We start from the raw sequence: 18,552 nt of genomic DNA, 5'->3' as shown, positions 1-18,552 counted from the left end.
AAACTTTTCGGGTTTAGATAACAGTGTATGCCATTAATGAAGGATAAACTTGCATGGTTCTTAACATTACTGCTTTGTAATAAAGGTACTTTAAATTAATAAAAATAAATTCTCCATTTGCTCCCAAGATACAAAGTAATCTATTGACAGAATTTAATCTCACTGAAAGAACAGCTTGAATAGTGGAAATGTTTTAAAATGTGGGCACCTCGTTTATTTTCAACTGAAAATGTCATCAAGGGATGTCTTTGTTTAACCCCCCCATCTCATAAGCACACCAAAATCTGAACTTTGATATCTGTTCAAAAATGTAATGCAATTTTGAGGACTTACAATTTAAAAAGTTTTAAATGAATACATTGGTTAGTCAGAGGGTATACATGAATGAAAAAATAACAAGTCACAGAGGGAAACAAAGACAAAGCACTTGCTGTTACTAGAAAATTGGAATGGGGGAGGGCAATAAAGAGCAAGCCCTCAAAATATTTAGGATTAAAGAAGGATATGCAGTAGCTACACAGTTAAAAGAATGAGATATATCCTCTATTGTCAAACCACCTGCTGTCCTTTCCTTGATCTAAGCTTCTTTAAAGGAAAAACCCCTCTCCTGAAAATCCTAATTAAGATTTGGAGGTGCCTTCTTTCCCCTCCTTCCCAAGTCAATTAGCAGCATTGGGACCAACTCTAATTATTGATACCCAACTAATTCTATGGGTTCCAATATTTTTTTCAGACAGATTATATTTTTATTAATAATAAAATTTGATTTCCAGGTGAAGTGGTAAGCTACATCCATCATAAAAAACCAAACCGAACCCTGAAACTTTACACGACACATAAATAATATATTGCATGGTGTTTTGTTCTGGTTCTTTTTTTAAGTAAGGATCTGTCCACCCCATTTTTACAGAGGACTGGGCCTGCTGTGGACAGAGACTGTGCTCTGCGGCAGCGGCCCCTGTCTGCGGGGGGCCCAAGCTCCCTCTGGATAGGGCCCACATGAAGAGTGGGCTTAAAAGCCGGCTCTCCAGGCATCCTGGCTTCAGCCTGCTCCACCTCCCAAGCTGCTGCCTCTAATAAGAGAGGGTTTATCATAGGCAGCAGCACGGGAATGATGGGGGCAGGTAGCTCAGAGAGATCCAGTACTCGTGGGGAGCTAGCTTAAAAGCTGGCTCCTCATGGGCAATGGCTCCTGCCTTTCCCCCCTTGCTGCCTCTGACAGTGTGTGTAGTTGTTAGGATTAACCGATAAGTCCAGGCTTATTGGTTAACTGTATACACAACTATATGTTAACATCTCTATATTACATGTAGCAGTTTTCTCATGGGCCTTTCAGTTCCCTTTTTTGTAATATGCTTTAGGAGGTCCCTTCATTCAATTCCTAAAACAAACCAAACAAAATTCCTATAATTCATTTCCATTACATAGGAATGCAAAGGATTATATGAGCAGTGAAGTACAGAAGCTCTCCTTAGCTACATGTAATCTCGTTAATTAAGAATCCTTTTGAAAGCATACTTCAGGCCCTTATTGCAGTTCTGCCAATACCACATGTTCAAAAACCAGAAGTAAGGCACCCAAAACACATGCAATTAGCAATTTAAAAAAATAATATATTTTTATTTATTTTTAGTTGCCTTCGGATATATTTTAGGAATCATGTTTTCAAAGACTTCTCTCTGCAAACACAAGGACTAGAAATAGTTTTTTAAAATGAAAGCTGAGATTTTTTACATAATCACATGAATCCGGAATCTGGCGCTTTAAGAAAAATATCTAATACAGCAAGAGTTAAGATGAAATCATGACTGCTGGCAACACTGTCTGGCTTGAAAAATGCAAGCTCCTTTCCACAAATGTTGCTGCTCCTTTAGTTGGAGCATGTGACAGGAATGCATACAGCAGGCTTTGGATTCCTGAAATAACTAACCTAACGCAGAAATTTTATCTAAAAGATCGAATCACTGCAATGTTAAATTAACACTTAAGGCCTTCTATACCAGAAAATTATACTAATTTTAAAACAGTTTGTAAACTTATTTACAATTAAATCGGTGCATCCCTTAATGCAGGCACTTATCTTGATTTAAGAGAACCTTAAGGCTGAAAAGTAGATGAATTAATAGTCACATTTTGCAGATGGAAAGCTAAGTTCAGAGAGGTGAAGTAACTTGGCCAAGGACATATTATAAGTGACGCAGACAGGATAAGAAGTTAGCAAGCCCAGCTCCCAAACTAGTACTCATTCTTTGAGATCCCTTGCTGGCATAGCAATATTTCAACAGGAGCCCCAACACTGTATAAACCACCAAAAGGTGTTCAGCTGGCACACATCTACCCTTGAATGACATTAGCTATGCCAAAATAAGACTTTTTCTGCTGGCATAGGTGCATCTACACGCCTAGCTGACATAGTTATGCTGGCAAAGTTGGTGAATTACATGGGGAAAGAGAATCTACAGTTCATCTTCTGAAAAATGTTTGAATGTATAGAATTACACATGAACTTGCCACTACATTTGACTTAACCGGTTAAGTAGTAGTTCTGCAGAAAAGGACCTGGGGGTTACAGTGGATGAGAAGCTAGATATGAGTCAACAGTGTGCCCTTGTAGCCAAGAAGGCTAATGACATATTAGGTTGCATTAAGAGGAGCATTGCCAGCAGATCTAGAGATGTCATCATTCCCCTTTATTCGGCTTTGGTGAGGCCGCATCTGGAGTATTGTGTCCAGTTCTGGGCCCCCCACTACAAAAAGGATGTGGACGCATTGGAGAGGGTCCAGCGGAGGGCAACCAAAATGATTAGGGGGCTGGAGCATATGACTTATGAGGAGAGGCTGAGGGACTTGGGTCTGTTTAGTCTGCAGAAGCGAAGAGTGAGGGGGGATTTGATAGCAGCCTTCAACTTCCTGAAGGGAGGGTCCAAAGAGGATGGAGAGAGGCTGTTCTCAGTAATGACAGATGGCAGAACAAGGAGCAATGGTCTCAAGTTGTGGTGGGAGAGGTCCAGGTTGGATATTAGGAAAAACTATTTCACTAGGAGGGTGGTGAAGCACTGGAATGGGTTACCTAGGGAAGTAGTGGAGTCTCCATCCCTAGAGGTGTTTAAGTCTCGGCTTGACAAAGCCCTGGCCGGGTTGATTTAGTTGGAATTGGTCCTGCCTAGAGCAGGGGGCTGGACTTTATGACCTTCTGAGGTCTCTTCCAGTTCTATGATTCTATGAAACAATGGCGTTAGCTGTCATCATTTTTGCTACAGACACAGCTACACATCTCCAGCAAAACATGAGATCATTGCTCTCTCACACACACACGCTAAACAGTGTGTAATTTTACTTTTACTAAATGCAAAAGTGCAGAATAATTTTAATAATTGTTTTTACAAGTTCCATTGTGTTATGTAATATCTTTCATCCAGAGAGAATGTATTTGTTTAGCTGACTGTATTCCTCTACTTGCATAAATTACTACATTGTTCAGGAAAAAGTGACTATAAAAATTACAGGAAAGATTTAATCTTATATTTGGACTTACTGATGAAGAAATTAAGGGGTTAAAATGTTAGAATAAAACTAATGGCCCTCTTTAGTCTACAGATAAGACACACTTTTGAATAAATAGTTACAGAATTCAAAGATTCAAAGACTCTCCTTTCCAGACTCCTACAGTTTACAGGCTGTTTTACACAGATCAGTTATTTTCCCCTTAGTAACAATCTCAGGGGGGGACTAAAAATCCATTTGCCAAAAAGAAAAAAAACCAACATCATCAACCAGATGAAATTTGATACTAATAAGCTGAAGGGGCCAAAATGTAGACTAGTTATAGCAGCAGTCTTCAAGTTATGAAAAATAACTCCAGCAGATTGTTTTTTTCCTCCGTGAGTTTAATTTTCTACCTGTTATTGGATTCACTGTAGAGTTTCACTGCATTCTGTGAATTTCTGTCTTTTGCCAGGAAGTTCTGCCTCATCCATCACTGGCTCAATATTACTGTCTATTCCTATGGAATAGAACAGACTTCAAAGAAGAGCACTCACCCAAAAGAGGACTAGTTTTGAATTGGGAGGAGGAGGAGGAAAATACTAGTCATTTCCATGTTCCAGTGGGTCAAAAGGATAAGCTGTAAATCAGACTTACTCAATGGAGAGAGCCAAACAGCTTTGAATGGTGAGTATTTTATAGAAGATGAAAATTCCAAGAAATGAAGCACAACTGATGTTAACTAACAGTGCTATTCTGAACAACATTTGTAGGAAGTCTAATTTATTTAAGTACACATACACTGGTCAGCTGCATTCAAAAGACAGAGTTAATTTACAGAGAAGAAATTAACTCAGAAAGAACAACAAGGAGTCCTGTGGCACCTTAAAGACAACCAATGAGGATAATTCAGTCAGAGTTGGTGTGGTCCAAGCCCAACCATTGATGAGAAGGTGCGAATACCAAACAAGGGAACAATTACTTTTTGCAGTGAGCTAGCTACTCCTAGTGTCTATTCACATCCAGTTTGATAGTGTCATGTTTGTATCTGAATTCCAGCTCTGCAGGGTCATGCTGTAGTCTGTTTTTGAAGGTTTTTTTTGTTCAAGTATGGCATCTGGTTTTTGAAGGCTACCATTCTCAATGTTTGATTTGTGTTAATTTATTCTTTTGCACAGACACAGTCAGTTTGGCCAATGTGCATGGCAGAGGAGCATTCCTGGCCCAAGGTAGCATATATCACGTTAGCAGATGGGCAGGTGAACAAGCCCCTGATGGTGTGTCTGAAGTGGTTAGTCCTATGATGATATGACTATAGTAGATATGCAGACAGAGTTGGCAATGGGGTTTGTTGCAGAGTTCCTGAGTTAGTTGTGGGATATGTAGTTGGTGGATTTGCTTCAGAACTAAAGACTGGCTCCAGCCATGAAAGCTTATGCCCAGATACATTTGTTAGTCTTTAAAGTGCCATACAACTCCTCATTGTTCATGCTGAAAAAAACTAACATGGATGCTCACCTGAAACAGAAAGAATAGTTTAATTTTATTTACTGAAATAATAACCAGACAGTGTGGGGTTTTATATCTGTTAGAACTACGCAGAAAAGTCTACAGACAAAGTGGCTGACTGGATCACTGATTGGTGATTTTACTGTATGATTCGATTTGCAATTCTATATTGAAATATCCCATATTGTCCATTTCAGTTTTAAGTAATACGCTATATCATTACTGTACAGTTATTAGTACAAAGTATTAAAATATTTAGGAAATGAATTGTGCTAATGAGTATTTCAAGTATTTTAATCTTTTACTAGCTGGATGCTTAATTTGAATTTTTTAACACATATTAATCTAATTTTTATCAACATTATTATAGAAACAAGCTTTCTTGTTCTAAATAACGGATTAAACTGGATTTAAAAAGTACGTAAGCTATTTGGTATGAAACCAGTACAGATGTTGATGATAGGAAATTAGCCTTTCATTCCTACAGAGTTACTAACACAAAATGATGTGGATTTATATTCTGTACTAGACAACCATTTTACAAATATATGTCCTGATCCTGCAAGCTGATCCATGTGAACTGATCTCTGCTCTTACCTGGAGCCCCATTTACTTCCATGCAGATCAGACAGTTGGACTGGGCTTATGTTATCTGATTTAAGAGACATAATTTATTTTCTTTTATTGGGTGAGCAGGAAGCATAAGCTTCTTCAGACAGTTGGAATTTGTAACATGCTATAGTAAGTAAATGAATATAATTATATACAGTGATGATATTCTTCTATATGCTAAGAATGCTTTTCTTCTCATGGAATGTAATGATCAGCTACAGAAGTATTAGCACAGCAGGAATCAATTGACTTTATGTCCCTAACTCTCACCATAAAAAACAATAAAAATGCAGGCTCAAAGTCAGCTAAACAGTTTATATGTATTATGAAATATTTAGACACCTTCCAAGGAGATTTGCTGTTGCCACAAGGGAGCCAAAGACAGTTACTGAAAATCTGGAAACCAGAACTATTGCTTCTGCAGAGAACAGCTTTTCAGCAGTGATGAGACAGGGGGAAAATTTAACCCCCTATCCCAAAGTCTTACATTAATGAAAAAAGACTAAAAGGACTGGTGCCTAAAACAAAGTGGATAAAAATCAATTAAAAAGTTATCTACTTTAAACAAAAATTAAATTAAATTAAATATATTTATCTTTTAAAATATAAACTTATTTAAATGAAATCTGAAATTATGACAGTCTGTGTTAAGGCTTAAATTTACCAAAATCTATTAGATTAATTTATATTAAACTAAAAAAAGAGTTTAGCAGCATATATTTGCTGCAAAAATTTTAAAGTGAGTCCAAGTATTGAAAAGCAAAATCACTGGCTAAGCATCTGGAACCAAAGTCTGATGAAATGTCAAGCTAGTATTTGTTAGCAGTAGCCACTTCTGCACATGCATGTTACTTATTTTTGGTTTATTTAATCAGTTCAGTGCAAGAACTGTTTTTTCAAAGTTAAGAAACAGATTCGGAGATAAAATAGCTGAAAAGCTAATTTTCATCTTCAAACTGATGCATAAAACTGGTTGAGAAAGGATAATATATCTCTTTGTTCTAAAGTATTGATGGACATAGTGACCAGAAACAATTAGTTCAATTCACTAATTGCAGATAATATTATTTGTATAAATCAGTTTTAATTTTTTACTTGTTATAGGTATAGTTTGACAAAAACATATTATATGGTAATTAATTCTTATTTAGCTAACAAAAACAATTTCAAATGGTGAGTTTTTGCATTTGAACCCCCCCCCCCCGAATTTCTCCAAAGCATGACAAAATCAAGAGTTTAAAAAAATCTCCATCATCTAATGCACCATTCTAACACAATACAAAAGTGAAAACTAAGAATCTAAATAAAGCCATATAATGTCTTAAATAAAGGTGTATAGCTACAGTGAATCTCCTGGTTAGCAAAAAAGAAGAAATACACAGATGTAAATCAACATGTTTTAATGGTTACCTACCAATGCAAATCAACCTTTCTTTAGGAAACTGATTGGAAAGTGCAAATACAAAAGAAGATTAAAATGGTTACTAGGGGGCTGTGCCCCCTGCTTGCTATGCTTGCCAATCCCCCTCTCTCTGGGGGTAGGTATCTGGTCAGAGGGGAGGGGCAGAAATGGGCTGGGAGCATGGGGTCTGGGCAGAAAGGGTGAGGGGTCTGGGGGTGCGTGGCGTCAGCTTGAGGGTACAAGTGAGTGGGCTGGAGTGTGGGATATCAGCTAAGGGTTAGTGGGGTGAGGAGGTCTTGGCGGAGGGGTTGAGTGAGTGTGGTGGTGGTGTAGAGTGTCAACAGGGTGGTGTGTGAGATCTCAACAGATGGTGTAAGTGAGCAGCGTTGAGGTGTGGGGTCTTGGCAGGGCAACGAGTGAGGGGACTGGGGCTGCAGGGTCTTGGCTTGTGCGGGTGGGGGTCACTAATGTACTTTTGCGCAGCTCCTAGCACTATAGCTCAGGAACAGCCTACTGCTGCTTTTTAAAATCTAGCCAATTTGTTCCGCATTAATTGCTTGAATTAACTATGATTAATTGAGAACCTTAATTTTCATGCCATTCTGTAAGTTGAGATGAAATTAAAAAGACAACAGATAGTCTTTGGATGACCAGCAGAAGTGCACGGTGCCTACGAAAGCTCATAATACCATCAACACGTTTTGTTAGTCTTTAAAGTGCTATCACATTTGCTGTTTTTTAAGTTTATCCTGTACAGACTAACTTGGCTACCCCCTGAAGCTTCTGTAGAATCACAGAATACTAGGACTGGAAGGAACCTCGAGTGGTCATCGAGTCCAGTCCACTGCCCTCATGGCAGGACCAAATACTGTCTAGACCATCCCTGATAGACATTTATCTAACCTACTCTTAAACATCTCCAGAGATGGAGATTCCACAGCCTCCTGGGAAAATTTATTCCAGTGTTCGACTACCCTGACAGTTAGGAACTTTTTCCTAATGTCCAACCTAAACCTCCCTTGTTGCAGTTTAAACCCATTGCTTCTTGTTCTATCCTCAGAGGCCAAAATGAACAAGTTTTCTCCCTCCTCCTTATGACACCCTTTTAGATACCTGAAAACAGCTATCATGTCCCCCCTTAGTCTTCTCTTTTCTAAACTAAACAAACCCAATTCTTTCAGCCTTCCTTCACAGGGCATGTTCTCTAGACCTTTAATCATTCTTGTTGCTCTTCTCTGGACCCTCTCCCAATTTCTCCATTTTTTTTTTTGAAATGCTGTGCCCAGAACTGGACACAATACTCCAACTTAGGCTTAACTAAGTGCAGAGTAGAGCAGAAGAATGACTTCTCGTGTCTTGCTCACAACTCACCTGTTAATGCATCCCAGAATCACGTCTGCTTTTTTTGCAACAGCATTACACTGCTGACTCATATTCAGCTTGTGGTCCACTATAACCCCTAGATCCCTTTCTGCCGTACTCCTTCCTAGACAGTCGCTTCCCATTCCGTATGTGTGAAACTGATTGATCCTTCGTAAGTGGAGAACTTTGCATTTGTCTTTATTAAACTTCATCCTGTTTACCTCAGATCATTTCTCCAATTTGTCCAGATAATTTTGAATTACGACCCTATCCTCCAGATTAGTCGCAACCCCTCCCAGCTTGGTATCATCTGCAAACTTAATAAGCGTACTTTCTATGCCAATATCTAAATTGTTGTTGAAGATATTGAACAGAGCCAGTCCCAAAACAGACCCCTGCGGAACCCCACTTATTATGCCTTTCCAGCAGGATTGTGAACCATTAATAACTACTCTCTGAGTACAGTTATCCAGCCAGTTATGCACCCACCTTATAGTAGCCCCATCTAATTTGTATTTGCCTAGTTTATTGATAAGAATATCATGCGAGACTATATCAAACACCTTACTAAAGTCTAGGTATACCACATCCACCACTTCTCCCTTATCCACAAGACTCTCATCCTATCAAAGAAAGCTATCAGATTGGTTTGACATGATTTGTTCTTTACAAATCCATGCTGGCTGCTCCCTATCATCTTGCCACCTTCCAAGTGTTTACAGATGATTTCCTTAATTACTTGCTCCATTATCTTCCCTGGCACAGAAGTTAAACTAACTGGGTTGTTCTTATTTCCCTTTTTATAAATGGGCACTATATTTGCCCTTTTCCAGTCTTCTGGAATCTCTCCTGTCTCCCATGATTTTCCAAAAATGATAGCTAGAGGCTCAGATACCTCCTCTCTCAGCTCCTTGAGTATTCTAGGAATCATTTCATCAGGCCCTGGTGACTTGCAGGCATCCAACTTTTCTAGGTGATTTTTAACTTGTTCTTTATTTTATCTTCTAAACCTATCCCCTTCCCACTATCCTTCGCTATGTTAGGCATTCCTTCAGACTTCTCGGTGAAGACCGAAACCAAGAAGGCATAAAGCATCTCTGCCATTTCCAAGTTTCCTGTTACCGTTTCTCCCTCCTCACTGACCAGTGAGCCTACCCTGTCCTTGGTCTTCCTCTTGCTTCTAATGTATTTATAAAAAGTCTTCTTGTTTCCCTTTATTCCCGTAGCTAGTTTGAGCTCATTTTGTGCCTGTAAGTTAAGAGTTTGCTCTCATCTGCAGTGCTGGCGGTGTTCACTTTTGGTCACCCCACCTCCAAAAAGATGTAGCAGACATGAGATTTGCAAGGCAGGCAGTGAAAAAAATTAGAGACCAAGAAAGGTTGTGTGTGAAGAGTGACTAAAAAGACTGGGACTGCATCGTGCTGCCAGCAGACAGCCCCCTGGGGCATGCCAACGCTACACATACCAATGAATAAGCAGGCACACATTGGGGGCTTTGATGGCTGAGGGGACCCAGCATTGCCTGGGGCGGGGTGGGGTAGAGCTCGGATGCTGATGGGGATCTGGTGCGGCCCAGGAAGAGGATTCAGTCTTGGATGGTGAAAGAGACCCAGCACCAGCAGCTCCTCCCTGGCTGCACAGACCCTCGGGGTGTGAAGCAGGAGCTGGAGCAGTCCATGCCCAGAGGGGATGGTGCCTAGACTGGCCACAGAAAGCGGCTGAGGACAGAGGCTGGCAGTGGCATGTGGACACTGATGATGTGATGGTGTTACTCTGTTGGCCCACAGGAAAAAGAGAGAGAGAGAGAGATTTACATCAATCCACCTTGGCCAGCAGTGCTTTCCCCCCGGAACAGAAGCCCTGATGGGCAGGGGAATCTGCTAGGGAATAAACATCTCCCTATCATTTTCTGCATAAGGGGGTAGAAATGACATTCATGTTTATCCTTGCCCTCTTCCTCATGCAGATGCACATGCACTTGCCCCCAGAGGCAGGCAGATGGTAGAGATGAAACAAACAACTCTCCAAAAAAATGCCTCAGTCCTGTGGGCAGGAGCATATTTAAACAAGTAGGGAAGGACAGCTGCAGCCAATTTCACTGATGCTGGAAACTGCCTGCCCAGGATTTCATCTCCCTTACTGAGGGCTGCTACAGTGCTTCTTTAGTCATAGATTTTGAGGCCAAAAGAGATTGTTATGATTGTCTAGTCTTGCACAATCTGTAATACAGGTCACCAGATTTCACCCAGTGATGCTCTGCTGAATCACCGAGTGTACAACAAAGGAAGTGGGACTGTCTTATTTAGGGATATAACTTCCTGTTTAATTAGTTTAACTTAATGTTTAACTGGTCAACTGATTAAATGGGGACAAGCTGGGGGCCCCGCATTGCAGGTAGAGGATGCTTTCAGCCCTGCACTGGACTGCAGGCTCCCAGCCTGAACAAGCTGGGAGTCAGCAGCCTCGCACGGGGCTGGAAGTGGAAGCCAGGCTGGGGGTAGAAAGTGGGCTACTCCTGGGTAGCGTTTAACTATTACCTGGTAAACCATTCACTTCCCTGTTCTGAAGGGTGACACATACTGCGGTTGTCTGATCCATTTTGCTCACATCTCTTAACTTGGGGCTGTGGCTGTGAAAGAGTGCTTTCCTGTTTCTTCAGCCTGATTCCTCATCTCTGGCTCTAGGGAGCCCTGCTGCTGCTCTCTCCACCTCACCCCATCTGAAGAGCTGGGATGAATCATGGACAGAAATACAGGTATTGTTTGAGCTCCAAAGTGGCAGCAGTTTGATTTTTCGATGAAGAATTTCAGAAGCTTAGAAGAGAAAATGCTTTAAAATAAATACTAAGTTTGGGAAGTAAAACTGGACTTTAAGCACTCCCCAAGAAACATTTCTACCACAAAATGTTCGCTAAGTGGAATATATTAACACTCAATTCAAAATCTCTTTCAAACCCCACATTCCATTCCTGTTACACATTTCACCTTTTCATTGGACACTTGTATATAATTAGTGACTTGTTTATTTTAAATCTGAAATTTTAAAAGAAAATACCTTGAATGTATGCTCCAAATGTAATTTGGAAAGCAGTCTTTTCCTGTTGTCATTCAGCATGCCATCAATTTTTTTCATATGAGGCAAAAGGAGCTCATCTAAAAGACATGAAAAAATACATAATAATTAAGTACAGATTAATCCCTTACAGCTAGTTTACTCCCTTACGCTATTTATTAGCATAAAATAATCAAAGTCCAAACTAGTACATTTTGTTCATGTATCCTACCTTTAAATAAGAAAGGAAAATTACTTATTAAGATTTACAGGCTAAGATGCAAAACTCAATACTTGATTCTACAACAGAGCAAATATGCAAAGCCCAGTATACCATATTATCCAGTCCAACAGCTAAATGTAACTGTTATTCTGTTCTTTTCTTTGTGATGAAAAGTTCAAAAAGGAAACAGAGATGACAGTGTACCGAATAAATCTTACACACAACTTCAAATTGTTCTCTAAATCTCTTCCTGTCATGCAAGACAATTTACAATCCAGAGACAGGTTCCTCTTAGCTGAAACTGACTGTCATGTTACCTGGTCCAGCTTGGATTTATTAGTGACTTGCCTATTAGTGAGGCTGCCAAAAAAAGAGAGGTTACTCACCTTGTGCAGTTACTGGTTTTCTTTGAGATGGGTGTCCCTGTGGGCGCACCACTATAGGTGTCTTGATGTCCCTGTGCTTATAATTGGAACGTTTTAGCAGCAGTATTCACCCAGGGTACCAGTGCCAGTGAATGTGCCAACACACGTATGCCGTCAATGATCCTTTTAGTTCAATCTCTACCACGGAGATATGTTAAAGCTCCAAAGCAGAGGGGAGGAGGGAGGGTCGTGGAGTGCCCACAGGGACACTTATCTCAAAGAATATCAGTAACTGCACAAGGTGAGTAACCGCTCTTTTCTTCTTTGAGGAGTGTCCCCATGGGCACTTCCCAGAGCCCTTGGAAGGAGAAGCTTTGGACTTCCTTGGCGGAGCGCCAAGAAGACTGATGATTCAAATGTGGTACGCTGTGAAGGGTAAGTGTCTATTGCATAATGTTTTGTGAAGATGTGTGTGCAGGCCCATGTTGCTGCCCTGAAAATGTCCCTGATAGGCACGCCATGTAGAAAGGCTGTAGATGTGGCCATCGCTCTAGTGGAGTGTGCCCGTGGGTAAGGAGTGCTACTCTGTTGATGTCATAGCACTCCCTAATGCAGCTCATTATCCATTTCAAAAGTCTGCTATTGAAATAAACAGCCTATGAGATGGCCTAAATTGATTTCTTCGGTCTAGGTAAAAAGCAATAACACACCTAATATCCAAGGAGTGGAGTCTTGCCGTACTGACATCCGGCTGAGGCTTCTGGTGAAAAATTGGCAAGTATAGAGGTTCATTGAGGTGAAAGCATGAAACTATCTTTGGTCGGAATTTCGGATATGGTTTTAGTATGACTTCGTCTTTGTGGAAGATCGTGAAGGGTGGGTCAGCCCAAGGGTGGCCAGCTCACTGACCCTTCTGGCTGTTGTGATTGCTATTAAGAATGCCACTTTCATTAAGAGGTGTGCCAAGGAGCATGTTGCCATGGGTTTAAATGGTCAATGCATTTAGGACTAGATCGAGCTCCCAAAATGGGAACTCCGGTTTTATTGGCAGAAAGGTATTTTTGAGACCTATCAGGAATTTTTTAGCGTTGGGTGTGAAAATATAGTTTGGCCATCCACAATATCATGCTCACTTGATATGACCGCTAAGTGTACTTTAATTGATGCGTTAGAGAGATTTTGTCTTTTCTATGCAATGAGGCTAAGACCATCACCGGTTGCACCGTTCAAGGCTGGAGTGCTCTGTGGTTGGCCCACCTGGAGAAACATCGCCATTTGTAAAGTTAAGTCTTTCTTGTGCTTTGTTTAGGACAGCTCAGAATTATCCTTTATCTTCCCTCTGAACAGATGATATGCTGAGATATCATGCCTGAAGGAGCCACGCCATAAGATGGAGCTTGAGTGCTTCTGGATGAAGAACTCACACCTGGTCCTGCTATATTACGTCCAGCCATCATGGAAGAGGAATCAGAGGAGCAACTGACATTTGTGACAGGTAAGGGAACCAGGTCTGTTTGGGCCATACAGGTGTTATGATCATCATGGCTCTGTTGAGTTTTATCTTGTGTATGACCTTGCTAAGGAGGGAAAGAGGCAGAAAAATGTATAGAAGGTTGAGAGACCAGTTGTTCAGCATGGCATCTCCCATGGAACAATACCTGGGGCACTTGGTGTTGAGTGATGTGGTGAATAAGTCTATTTCCACAAATCCCCACCTGAGGAAGGCGGTATGTAGGGCTTGAGGGTGAATCTCCCACTTGTGTTTCTGGTGAAACACAAACATATGTGACTCAGTTGAAGTGGTATTTGTGTATATTCACACTGCTTCACCCTGAATTAAGGGAAGAAAGTGCTCACATGCTTTTCTTACTGCTCGTAACTCGAGTACATTGATGCGTAGGTTTGTCTCCTTGGGAAACTATGTTCCCTGTGTACTGTGTTTGCAAGTGTGTGCTCCCCAGCCCTCCAGGGAAGTGTCCATTGTTATGTTAATAGACAGGGTTGGCTGTTGGAACAGGACGACCAAGCAGAGCTTGTTGTCATGTAGCCACCACATGAGGAATTCCCTGACCTTGCTTGCAGGGCTGAGCCTCTTGTGCAATGGGTGCCTGTGAGGCCAAAAGAACATGTTTAGCCAAGCCTGCAGAGTTCGCATGTGCAACCTGGAGTGGGGTGTTGACATATACTGTGGGGCTGTTTATAATGATTTTTTCTAGTGTGGCTAGTGCATAGAATCTTTGCAGAGATAGTTGTGCCTATGCTTGTATGCAGTTGAGTGGCACCTATGAACTCCAACTGAGATGGTGTGAGGTTTGACTTTTGAGTGTTGTCCCTGAAGAGGGAGGGGAAGGGGGTTGGTTTGGGGGAAACGTGAAGAATGGTATTGTGAGGCCTTTGGCTTTGGCCTCTAGAGCCTTTTTTTCAAGTTATCATGGTGGACCATGCATGATAGAATGATTGAAGATTGAAATTTGTATTGGTAGGCTGGTGGAAACGATGTTGAACCCTGGACCGATGGTTCAAAATATCTGTCTGCTGTTAGAGGATTGGGCCATGGCCTGTTGCTCTTCAGGCTGTCAGCATTTTACTGCCTCTGGTGTTGTCTCAGGTCATAGCCCCTCTGAGATGGGTAGCATGATTATGATGATGCCCTGCCATGTGTACAGACAGTTCATTTTCTTCTTTGGCTGGGGAACATACATCCCCAGTGTTTTTAATGTGGCTCTTGGGTCGTTAAGGGAACATAGTGAGGCATCTGTGGTGGTAGAAAACAACTTCTGATCTTCAAAGGGGAGGTCCCCAACTGTTTTCTGTACGCCCCTAGGAAACCCAGAGATGTGCAGCCAGGAGACGTGACACCTCACTACCTATGTGGCAAGAGATCTGGAAGCGGTGTCAGCCATATCAAGGGATGCCTGCAGCACTGTCTTTGCTATGGGGATACCCTCATCAATGATTGACTTAAATGTGGTCTTGTAGTCCTCTTAAGTTTTACAATAAAGGGTCTCATTCTTTTAAAGTGGTTGTAAGTGTATTTGGCCAGTAATGCTGAGTAATTTGCTATCCTGATGAGCAAGGATGCTGAAGAGTAAGATTTTCTTGCTAGGAGATCGAGTCTCTTCCAGTTCTTCTCATATGGGGTGGATTTAAACTGGGTCTGCTTACCCATTATTGGCTGCATCGACTACCAGCAAATTTGGGACAGGGTGTGTAAACAAGAACTCAGACCATTTAGCCAGGATGTCTGTCTGCCCTTCTTGATATGGGTGAGATGGAGGCTGGTGTCTGCCACAAAAGTTTTGCTGGGTCGAGTATGGCCTCATTGACCAGTAGGGCTATTTTCACTGAGGGCAAGGCTTGCAATATGTTGGTCAGTTTGTGCTGGATGTCGGGTACCTTGACTAGTGATATGTCGAGGGAATCAGCCACTCTCTTATACAGATCTTGGAAAGACCTGCAACCATCACCCATGGCAGGAGATGGGGGCATTATGGACTCATCTGGGGATGACGATGATGATATGGAGGTAGTGTATCCTCCTCCTGTGTTTTATCCAGGTCTTTCATGTCATCCTGTGTCACTTCTGACCTTGTGGATGCAGGTGGATTGGGTGCCAGCTGGCTGTGATCTCACTACCACTGATGGTAGTACCTGAGCCTTCATGGTGCTCCAGGGATCCCATCTCTGCCACAGAAAGGCTTGCCACATCTGAGTCTGGACCAGCTGCTGTTGTTGCAACTGAGAGGTCAGTTTTGGTGATGAGTGGTGTGGTGAGAAGGGGATCTCTTGCTCACCCTCATTGTCACTCAAAAACTGAGGTGCCAAACTTGCGGGTATCGCAAGTCTGCTTGGGCCCTCTGATGTTGGAGTGGCATCGGTGCTAAATAACAAAGTGCCCGGTACCAATGCATCCACTAACTCCTGATGTGTGGTGAGCTATCTTGGAGGAAAGAAGGCCAGTAACGTTGGTGCGGAAGATTTTACCCACTGTGGCACTGCTTCGGCGCATGCCTTCGATGTCATGGATACCAGGGAACCTTCGGTGCATGCCGTCGGTACCAACTTTGTTTGTGTCTGTTCCACTGGTTCTGGCTGCCCCTTTGCCAGTGCCTGAGGTGGTGGTTTGGGTACCTATTTCTTTGGTACTGATGCTTTTGGTACTGACAGCATGGGAGCGGTCTTTTAGTCTTTTGTACTAAGACTGCAGGGCGCATGTCCTTGGACGACACTGCTCCTCGGGGTTTGTCCATACCATATTCCCCAGTGCCTGCACCTCCCCAGTAGCCCTTACCTGGGGTGAAGAGGGCTTGTGCTGAGGGGATAGCTTTTTTGATGGCCTCTCACCCAACGGAGAGGAGTGTTTTCTTCACTGTCTTCTTAGTCGATTCGTCTCTTGGTGCGGGTGGTCCCTAGTCTGAGACTGCTGTTGGTGAGATAGGGTGTGGAGATATGCTCGATGCCGGCTCTGAGTCTGGTCTCTCCACTTTCTCCATAATGAGGAACTTTAACTGAAGTGCCCTCACTTTGAGTGATCTAGAAGAAAGCTTTTTCAGTAGTGGCAGCTTTTTGGAGAATGATCCTGGCCCTGACCTAATGCAATGAGTGAGCCCACTGGAAATGGGTATAGACATTCTGCATGTCAGGCACTGTTTAAATCCTGGTGAGCCTGGCATGCCTATTCCTAATCTTATAAACAACTACAAAGAATTTTTTTTAAAGTAACACTAATGGTGGTGGTGGGAAGGGGGGGGACACGTGAATTCGACTAACAAACACGCTAATTACTACACTAACTAACTTCTAATATGGAGTGCTTCTGTATTCTGACTAAGCTGGGAGCAGTTGAGAAGGAACTGAAAGGACGGTTGATGGTGTGCACGTCGACATATTCTCTATGTTGCGGGCAGTGCCACGCAGGCGCACTGGCACCCACGGAGAATACTACCGCTAAAAAGTTCTGATTGTAAGTGCAGGGGTGCCAAGAAACCTACAGCGGAGCGCCCTCAGGGACACTCCTCAAAGAAGAGCTTATCATTCTGTATAGAGTTGTACAATTGCACAAGAGGTGTTAGAACCTAGGGAGCAGGGTGAGTGGCCACCAGTGCTTGAGAAGACTGTTCATTAGCTGCTAATTTGTGGCTCAGTCCCACAGCTTTGACTCACATCAGCAGTCCCATTGCCTTCATTGGGACTACTAACATAATAGTTGCAGGACTGTGCCCTTGATGTACACAGAGAGAGGGAAGAGTCTTAAAGAGGTAACAGCTTTCAAAATCTAGATAAACTGAAATTAGCAACACAGAGCCCCCTGTTGCAGCAGCTGCATACTATGTGAAACCCATGCTTTCTATCAGTGCCTCAAGTCTAATGCTTTCTCTGTGGTAAATTTCCAAAAGACAGAACCAATGTGAAATTTGTATGCTATAGCCCACTACAGTGCATAGTTCTAACATGTTGACATTTAAATAACACATCCATCAAACTGCAGTTCTCGAGGACCACCTGGACATATCTGTGTTCAAACATCAATCGTAAGCCTAAATCCAAACTCCAATTACTGCATAGCTCAGAAATCAGAATTTCATAAAGTAATAAATACGTCGCTGAATGAAAAAGTAGGCGCACATCTGAAATGGTTTGGTGATGGCGATCTTGATTAAAAAAAGGAGGTTCATTAGTGATGCTAACATGAGAGCAGCCCAATGTAACAAGATGGCAAGTTCCTCTGGATTAGTTTAAAGCAAATGGAACAAAAAATTCCTCCAGTAAATGCTAATCTGGATTTTAACAAGACAATCATGGTAAATTAATTCAGATACATTAGTATTTCATCCACTCAATTATATTGGCATCTATTTCTCACGAAAGCCATGGTGAGATGAAACTGGAATCTGGAGCAAAGAGGTCAAAGATGCTATTGCAGCAGTATTTCTAAACTGGCCAATTCCTTGTTTAGAACTTTTAGTTGCAGTGCAAGTACAAACTCAAAACGTTGCCCGATGTAGTATCAAAGAATGCTGAATCTGGGAAAACAGGAATTTGGGGCAACCTGAAACCAATATAAATTACACAGAATACATTACTTGCATCAAAAAGTGTAGGCTAAAGAACTATTGCAAAACAAGAAGAGTTTTTGCATTTGCTTCATTCATAAAAGAATGCACGTGCACCTTAAAATAAACACACTGTACCATTGCTCTTTTCCAAGGCTTGCATTGTATCTGGATCTAAGGCAATGCTAACAAGCAACTCCATGTAACTCTTAAAGGTCTCCTTCATAGCTCTTGTGTTCAAAAAGCGAGTGAAATAAGGAGATGGAGGTACAAGTTCTGAAAAGTAATTGAAATACAATTAATGTTTTCTTCCTTCCATAGCCTGCAAATCTCGTATATTAGCATATGTTCCTATTTTGAAATAAAAGGCTTTTGTTGTTAAATACAAGCGACCTCTAGTGGTATCCCAAGACTCTATAACACAGGGCTTGGCAACCTTTTCAAACCACAGCCAAACTAAACCAATATTCAGAACAAGTGTCAACAAAGAGC

General features: G+C 41.8%; 1 protein-coding gene across 4 annotated transcripts in view; it reads right to left on the bottom strand.

The window, feature by feature from the left end:
- Positions 1–18,552, bottom strand: part of QSER1 (glutamine and serine rich 1) — a 110,068-nt gene that overhangs the window by 8,408 nt on the left and 83,108 nt on the right. For all 4 annotated transcript variants that reach the window (XM_006110276.3, XM_075927810.2, XM_075927809.2 and 1 more), the window contains 2 exons: positions 18,199–18,336; positions 11,423–11,520 (listed from right to left, as the gene is read on the bottom strand). In XM_006110276.3, the coding sequence (XP_006110338.3) occupies positions 11,423–11,520; positions 18,199–18,336 (236 nt within the window). The remainder of the gene's footprint in view (positions 1–11,422; positions 11,521–18,198; positions 18,337–18,552) is intronic.

Source organism: Pelodiscus sinensis, chromosome 5 (genome assembly GCF_052426305.1).
Source record: "Pelodiscus sinensis isolate ZL-2025 chromosome 5, ASM5242630v1, whole genome shotgun sequence".
NCBI classification, from domain to species: Eukaryota; Metazoa; Chordata; order Testudines; family Trionychidae; genus Pelodiscus; species Pelodiscus sinensis.
The sequence above is the reverse complement of the archived record's forward strand: the minus strand, read 5'-3'. Positions and strand labels throughout refer to the sequence as shown.